Source organism: Galeopterus variegatus, unplaced genomic scaffold (genome assembly GCF_000696425.1).
Source record: "Galeopterus variegatus unplaced genomic scaffold, G_variegatus-3.0.2 Scaffold890, whole genome shotgun sequence".
Lineage (NCBI taxonomy): Eukaryota > Metazoa > Chordata > Mammalia > Dermoptera > Cynocephalidae > Galeopterus > Galeopterus variegatus.
The window spans coordinates 27,476-36,260 of NW_007727001.1; the positions used below are offsets into that span (position 1 = coordinate 27,476).

The 8,785-nt window shown below is 47.5% G+C and overlaps 1 protein-coding gene across 1 annotated transcript in view; it reads left to right on the plus strand.

Annotated features, from left to right (window-relative positions):
* The first annotated feature begins 313 nt into the window (after window positions 1-313).
* The window catches only part of LOC103590880 (oxysterol-binding protein-related protein 10), a 28,829-nt gene continuing 20,357 nt past the window's right edge, over window positions 314-8,785 (plus strand). The window contains exon 1 of the mRNA XM_008573209.1: window positions 314-465. Within this exon, the coding sequence (XP_008571431.1) occupies window positions 451-465 (15 nt within the window). The 5' untranslated portion in view covers window positions 314-450. The remainder of the gene's footprint in view (window positions 466-8,785) is intronic.

Genomic DNA, 8,785 nt, shown 5'->3' on the forward strand with positions numbered 1-8,785 from the left:
AGGGTGCATACCCTTATGCTACAGTTAGTTTCTAAAGAGCAGGACGCTTTTTTGCCGGGGAAAGTCCTTAGGCCAAGGGGTCACTGATCGGGGATGGTGAGGAAGGTGAGAGGGACATGCAGTGGCCAAAGCACAGGGGCCCACCCCCCACAGAACGTCACCTTCTGTCCCATGGCCAGTAGGACTGGTTTATAGAGAATCCTTCCTGGGACAGAGTTGGGTCCCTTCTGTGACTGTTAGGCATATGGGTTGATATGCCATATTTCTAACTTCTGCTGGACCAGCTGGTGATTTTTACTGATGATTTCATTTTAGCCAAACTCAGGCCCCGAATTGGTTTTGTCCGAAGATGAAAAAAGCGACCATGAAGATAAGGAGGAGACGGACTTGGGTGTCGTGGAGGATCAGCGCAGTGTGATTCTGCACCTCATTTCACAGCTCAAGCTTGGGATGGATCTGACCAAGGTAGGCTGGCGTGTCCCGCTGTATTTGTGGCCAGTTGTTTGCGTTCCATCTCCATCCTCAAGCCTTCCCTATTCACATTCTTTTCATTTGGGTGAGATTGGGGAAATAGAGTGGGCAAAGGCCAGAGGGGCTTTCAAGTGTGGGTATTCCAGATGTGAGCTGAAAGGATACTTTTATGTAAGTGCTCATGCTCGGAGCTGGAGAGCTCTTTTTTCTTGCATGGGATTCTGTGGAGGAGCTGCTACTCTGCAAGGGCAGGGGGAGCATCAGAAAAAGCATATGAGATGATAAGGAAAACTCAAGGTAGTGTTTCTTTGTTTCCTGCTGTGTCCTAGAGAAGATTAGGAGTGGCCCATAGAGAGAGCTGTGGCACAATGCCACAGAGTGAGCAAGGGAGATGGCAGAGCCTGGAATGAGGCCACCGTGTGTGCATGCCCAGCCTCACAGTCTGCTGCTGGCTGTCACTAGCTTCAGCCACTAGTCCCCAAAGGGCAACATGTTGGTCATCCAGATCTCCTCGTCCACGTGTGAAGAAATGACCCCACTGGTGGGCAGAAGTGCGATTCTTGGTGCCGGTGTGGCCGCGTCTTCCTGAGGAAGCTCGTCAGCAGAACCCAGTGTCAGCGGTGAGGGTCCCGGGTACATCCTTCCTCGCCTCAAGTCAGTAGCTTTCCTCTAGAGACAAGCAGGAGCAGCACTTTTATATGTAGCTGAAAGCTTGGCTGGTGTCACTGGGGACATTGTGGGTGGCAGGGAGAGCCTGGCCTTTGCGGTTCGGCCTTCCTGGGTTCCACTTCTGGTCAGTCGCTCCAGCTGCAATGCCTCCCTGGAAGGGAGGTGTGAGGATCGCAGGTGGCGAGCAACGGACCCAGCCCGGTGCTGCACTCTAGTAAGTGGATCGCCATTCTTATCCTTACCAAGTGCCACATGGTGTGGTTTGACCGTGCCGAGGTAGAGGTGCAGCTGTTAGGAAGGCACAGACGGGACCTGTGGGGAGGGTGTGCTGGGGATGGACGTTCTAGATTCTGAAGTCCAGCCAGAAAACGTGGACGCGCTTCAAAGTGGTCAGAGCCACTGAAGGCACTGCCCGTGAACACAGCCTTCAGGGTAATTGGCTTGTTTGGCTGCAGCGAACGATCTGGATTCCACGAGTTCACCTCAGACTGGGCTGGAGGCGGAGGACAGAGAGGGAGGCAGCGTGGGTGCGAGAGATTCTTTGAAGAGGAAGGTGACAGGACACGGTGACTGACCCTTCACAGGAGACAGGAGAGAAGAGAGGAGATGGGAGCCTTAAAGATGACAGAGAACCTTTTTTTTTTTTTTTAAATGTTTTTTTTGTGTTTGGATGTGAGTGTGTCTGATATTCCGGGACACTCCACCATTTTAAGTAAAATAGTGGGTGCACGCTGAGGATGCCCGACACAGAACGTTCCCTGACTTAGCCGTGACCCCTGGGCTGGGCCCTTCCCACCTCGTGCGCCCAGCCGTGCACACCTGCCGAGTGTGCTGCTGCCCCGCATGTGAGTCTCCCAGCGTGCAACTCTCGCTGCTGCTCTGCTGGAGGAATCATTGAAATGCTTGGCTTTTTAAAAGCTGCCTATTTTTTATTCTTGTGGATTGTGTAGACACACAGGTGCAGCTTGGGTTAAAGGCTGGTGGAAGGCGAGTAATCATGTGTACAAGTACGATCTAAAATCACAGCATTTCCAAACTATGGGTCATGACCTGTTAGTGGGTGGTGGAACTAATTTATGGGTCAGATTATCATTTCTAAATAAACGAGATAAAATATAATAGAAGATATACTGCACATAAAACTTTTAGTTCTGTTGATACATGTGTACTCGGTACAATATAAAACATATTCTCATTGTGGATCATGTTTTTTAAAATGTTTGTAAAACTCAGACCTGAAATCATAGATAATAGAGGAGAGAAACTGTAAGAGAAACTGAAATTGTCTAGGGCAGATATGGAAAAACTATAACGTGCTGAGGGGACTATATTCTGGCAAGTTGTGTCTAAGAGACTTGTAAGGCTCTCTTGTTTTAAAATAAAGAAATCATTAAAACTGTGCACTTTATATTTATTATTTTATCAGGATATGATTGTTTTGCATTTCTGGAGCCACAGCCTTTTCCTAAAATAGCAAACATTGCATTTATCCAGTACTCAGTTCGGTACCTGAAAGAAAAACTTTTCTTTAACTTACTTTCCTGGGAAGAAGCCGTTATTCAAAAACCAGAGGGAGATTTGACAAGCTGAAATACCTGTGACAGGAGAAGGTGGACCTTTCGCTATCTCCTGAGGCTTTTAGGCTTTCATTGCCCTGGATCATAAAAAGATTGATGACATTTTCTGCCCCCTTACCGTCTCCTTTTCTCTTCTTGGTTCTTGCCCATGTCATTAAGTTAAACTTGTGCTGAATTGGCAATGGGAGAACTTAGCTGGAATGGAGAGTCTGATGAGCAGGCACCCTGGAGGGAGATAGAACATTCTTCAGCCCAAGGGTGACGCTCTCATCTCTGTCCGTAAAAGATGTATACTGCCCCGTCTTTGAGGACGTGCCCAGATCGTTACTGGCCTGGCCGGGCCTGTAGTGCTGCATTTGGCCTTAGTTAACTATGGTCACCAGACAGGGCCAGTCTCGTGGGCATTTGACCTGCTGGGTCACACAGCCCCCCATGCTCAGACGGGCCTGTGGTTGGTTTAATGGGCTACTGTTGCTGTCTTGAAACTCTTAACTTTTCAACAAGGGGACTTGCATTTTCATTTTTCACTGGGTCCCACAGAGCATGTCACTGTCCTGCTTCCAGAAGCACCCTCGTCTGTCCTCTTTCTTCAGCTGTGGTTCCCCAACCCCAGGTTCCAGGTGACTGTCTCCACTGGTAAGCTGTTGTAGTTCCACCAATTGTAGGTAGCCTAGAAAAGGAGAGAGAAGGGGGCTCACAACGGCCTCTGTGGGGAAGGCCCATGTAGGTTGCGCTGACGCTAAGTGTGTGAGTGGGAAGAAGGGCCTTCCTGGTGAAGGGAGCAGGTGGGAATCATGACGTGGTGTCAGGAGGTGCTGAAGTAGCTGTTGTGCTGAGTCCCGGCTCCAGAGAGAAGGGCCCACGGAATGCGATGTTGAGCTTGGAGACGTGTGGCCATTTTCACTTAGTGTTCAGGGCTATGAAAGGCAACACTTGGGGTAACGAGTATGTTCACTCTGTTAGATGTACTGAGTGAGCACTGCACGTGCCAAGTACTGTTCTAGACACTGGGAGTGCAGCAGAACCCTCAGATCCCATGCCCTGGTAGAGCTTGTGTGATGGTGGAAGGGGCGGACAGCACGGCAGGGAGGGTGGCCGGTGATGGGGTGGGGCATGCCCTCCTGAGCTGATCAGGGTAGGGTTCCACATGACGTTTGAGTGGAGACCATATTAAATGAGGCAGTGAGCTATGGGAATATCTAGAGAAGAGTGTTCTGTCCAGAGGGGACAGTGACTGAAAATGGCCCAAGATGGACCTTGCCTGGCACGTGAGGATGAGCAGGAAAGCCAGCATGGATGGATCTGCGTGAACTGGGTGGGGCTGGCAGGAGATTGAGTAGACGAGACAGCAGGGACTGATCACAGGGCCTGGCAGGATATTGTAAGCACTTGGGATGCTATTCTGAGTGATAAGGGTGGCCCCTGGAGGGTTTTGAGCAAAGGAACATGTGGCCTTACTATATTTTTAAGTGGTCATTTGGACTGTTATGTGGAAAGTAGACTGGGACAGGGTGGCTGGGGTGGGGACAGCAGGGCTTAGGACAGAAGCAGTGAGGAGGCTACTGTAGTGACCCAGGTGAGAGATGATGGTGGCACGTGGCAGTGGCAGGTTCAGGATACACTGAGAAGACAGGCCAACAGGATTTGCATGTGGGTTTGATGTGGAGTATGAGAGAAAGGGAGGAATAAAGGATGACTGTAAGCTTTTGGCCTGAGGAACTGGAATAATAATAGAGTTGCCATTTGTTTCAGTGACCTATCTCTGGTCACCACCCTGGAACTTAGTGGCTCAAAACAATAACCATTTTATTTGTTTATGGCTATGCGATCTGGGGCAGGCTCAGCTGGGCGATTCTGCTGCTGGTCTTGCCAGTGGTCACTTGTGCATCTGTTGTTAGCTGGTGGGTTGGTGTGGGCTGGACTTGGCTGGGATAGGTCGGCCCCTCTCTCTGTGTGAAGGCTTAGGACCTTTCTCTCTCCATGTATCCTTCCCACATGGTTTCTCCAGCTGGATAGTCAGACTTCTTGACCCAGTGGAGTTGGTTCATACTCCAGCTCTCTACTTTACAAAATCTCTCTGGGCCCTCATTTTCTAATCTGTAAAATGGAATAGTCATACACCTGCTCATAGGTTTCTGAGAAGATTGCACAAGATAATGTATGTGAAAGCCAAAGCACTGTGCCTGGCTTGAGTTTTGTAAATACTTTGTTTCAGACATTTCATGCAGTTTTACAACAAATTTCTTGTTTTATATAATTGTGTCTCCTTTTTCTCTGAGCATTTATTTTAACTGATAATTTACAGAAGCATCAGAGGTGGTGCAGTGGTTGCTCTGGTCGATGGGAGATCATCTTAGTTTTCATCATTGTCACTGAAATATTATGTGACAAGTTTGTGTGTAATCTCCATTGTCCTTATCTTTCCTGGTCTTCAAATGAGGTTACTGATCCCTGATTATAACAGCCAGCATAGAGTGAACATTTCCTGTGTGCTAGGTTGGCACTTGGCTGATTTAACACTGTCATTTAATACAAACAAAAACTCTAGGTGGTGGTTCTTCCTACTTTCCTATTTTACAGAGGAGGATTGAGTCTTGGAGAGATGAACTTGCCCAAGTGCGCATGGCTAGTAATTACCTAGAGAAGAACCTTGGCTCACAACTGACACCCTTCTATGAGCTGAGGTCTGGGACTCAGAAGGAATACAGGGATTTATTTCAACAGATGTATCTCTCTGTGTGTAGTTAAAATCTTAAAAATTTTATTTCAAACCCTTTCATCTAGCAAACATTTTAATGAATGCCTTTCATGATGTATCAAGCACTGTGAGATGGGCGTGAAGGGAGCGGCATGTTAGGGAAAGTCAGGGAAAGGCTGGCTAAGTAAAGAAACTGTTGGCAGTGGGTATTATCTACTCTTTGTTTTGTAATGTTGGATTTTTGTGTACTTCCCCTGGTTTCCTTAAAGTTTTACATAAATTAACCTCTGTCTGTGTGCTTCTTAGCACTTGTGTGTTTGCCAGTCTCAGGATAGAGTACCATGTAGATGGCTCCCAAGGTAATTAACTGATGTTTTCTTGACAGTTGCACCTGATCTTGGCCTTTCTTTGCAGAGGCCTGCTATGCTGCCTGTTGGGTGGAGTGGACTGTCACTCTGGGTGTCTTTTGCCTTCCCTGATGGGCGATCATTTATTTTGAATTTCTAAGAGCCTAAAGAGCCCAACCTGAAGGTTAGTTATTTACTTCTAGATTGATGCAACTTTAAATGTAATTAATTGTTCTCCAAGTACCTAGTGTAGATCCTCTCTTTTTTTCCTTCCCCCAAAGTAGTTCATTGTCTTAATTATATTAATGGGAGAAAAGGCAGTCCTTATTGATGGCTCGATAAATCAGCAGTGGTTTTAGGCTATTTGGATGCTCTCAGTCTGGACTCCTGGGCCATCGCTCACCCTCTGTTGGAAGCAGACAGCCCAATTAGTACTCACCACTTCTTGGCTCTGAATCCCCAGTGTCTGCTGCCCAAGAAACAGATGATGAAGTGACTTATTTGCAAACGTACCAAAGGCCGTGGTGGGTTGGGGGGAGATTACATGAGAAAGAATTCAGACTAGACCAGGAAATCTTTTAATGAAAAGTTTGACATCTTGTTCAGAGTGTTCAGATGCTGTTTTTGAAGTCGATCTGGTATTCTGCACAAACAGCAACAAAATATACCAACAGGAGATGAGAGAGGAAATAGTAATTGGAATTACTATATGGACCCCCAACCCATTCTGCTTCATCTCTCCAGGTGTTCTACTTTTTTCCAGCTCTGACAAAGCCACAACATCATTTTAAAGTGCAGAATACATACCTAGTAGGTTGGACTTGATGTTGGTTGCGAGCCCATATTCCCTGAGTCTGTAGTTTCAGGAGGCTTGTCTTTGAAAATTGATACATTGTCAGGTATTGCATCCCTCAGAATACATACCTAGTAGGTTGGACTTGATGTTGGTTGCGAGCCCATATTCCCTGAGTCTGCAGTTTCAGGAGGCTTGTCTTTGAAAATTGATACATTGTCAGGTATTGCATCCCTAGTGGAGCCTTTTTTCTTTTTTCTCCAACTTTTTATTTTGAACCTTTTCCAATCTACAGTAAAGTTGCAAGAATACTACAATGGACTCTCATATATTCTTCACTTTTATTGCCAATCATGAGCATTTTGCATATAGTGTTTCTTTTCCCTGCTCACCTCTCCTCCTCCCCTGCCTCCTTCCATTTCTGTCTCCCCCTCTGCAGCCCCACACATACATATGCACCTATGTGTATATGTTTATTTTTCATTGAGCTATTTTAGAGTATGTTGCAGACATGACAGTTCTCTCCTAACCCTTTGGTGAGTATCTCCTAAGAGCAAGCACATTCTCTACACAATACATTTGTCACACTCAGGAATTTTGGCATTGGTACAGTACTATTTCATATACAGCCCGTAGTAAAATTTTCCTGAATTGTCCCAATTATGCCCTTTATAACCATTTTTCTGAAAATTCAGGATCATTTTACATTTTATCATGTCACTTTAGTGTCCTTTAATCTGGAAAATTCTCCCTCCCCTCCTTTTTTTTTTTTTTTAAATGGCAGTGATGTTGAAGAGTCCAGGTCGGATTTTATTGCAGTGTTCTCAGCTTGGATTTGCTTGATTTTATTCCTCACAGAGTCAGATTAAACAATTTGGGTAGTAATAACACACAGATGATGTTGAGCAGAGCATTTTCCCTTTGATAAAGAGAAGGTGGAGATGCTAATGGCATCCTTCTGGCTCCTAAGGAGCCTTTGAAGCCCCATCCTAGAGTTCGCCTAGCCCCATTCTTTGGCCCCCAGGGTGTCTCAGTAGATCACATGGGGTGTGGGGTGGACCAGGTTTGAGTCCACTCATTCATTAGATGTTTAGTGAGCATTTCTGATGCATCAGATTCTGTGGTTCCTTGCCCCAGAAAACATGGTCCTGAAATAAGCTAGGTCCTGTCAGTGCTGCCTTAAACACACTGCCGACCCAGAAGTTCCTTGGTATGCATCTGAATATTCTGGTGTTCTTGAGAGAAGCAGCAACTGAAAACTTGGCCTGAAGTAGTCTGAAGTATGAAAAGCACAGTGAAGGGGAACCTGCACTTAAAAGTATGGGGAATCACATACAGCGTGTCAAAGGAAATGAAGGTGTTTCCTCTATAGCACAGTGCCACAGCCTGTCTTGCTTCATGCCAGGTACTGGGGCTCAGGTCTGTCCACAGTGAGCTTCCAGTCTGCAAACGTGTGCGTTAATCGCAGAAGAGCACCGGAGATGCTGCATCTGAGACGTGTGAGGGGCACAGTGAGGACACAGAGAGATGTGGAGGAGTGGCTGGGTCAGCCTTGGGAGCAGGAACTGTCAGAAGAAGCTTCGTGGAGGAGGTGGCCCTGAGCTGAGCAGCTGCTTACCCAGACAAGGCAGGAGAGCGGGCGGGAAGGGGACGGAGTGACAGTGTGTGTGAGTGAGGGGAGGCCGAGGGCAGAGGGGGAGGCCAGGTGGGACTTGATTCATCTGCTATGGAGATCTCAGAAAGATGGGTCTGGCTGTGGTGGGGAGAAGAGCAGGAGGTGGCAGGAGGCTGGAGGCCAGGTGGGGAGCCCCAGCTGCTGCGTGCTTGCTTCAGCACCCACGGCCTCCCCTCTGTAACGTGAATGGTAGCACCTGGAATGGTGGATTTTCTTGCTGTACCAGGAGAGCAGAATGGCCTAGAAGGTGGGGCTCATGTCCCCCTCTCTTTCATGTGCTATCTCCTTCCTACTTCTTAGTCAGTGACAGCAGAAGGGGTGGCACAGCCATCCCAGTTCCTACATCCAGTGAACCCTCTGTCCCTAGTCTGCTGAGGGAAAGCCAGTGTTCTCATTAGCCAGAAGTAGATGATCCTGATGTGTCGCTGGGTAATGGAAAGGACTTGGGGGTGGCAGTTGGGAGCCCTGAGGTTCCCCACTGGTTTGGCCACTGGGTGGCATGAGCACAGTGCTGTCTGTCCCTTTCCCGGTCTCTTTCGGCACCTGTGAGGCCAG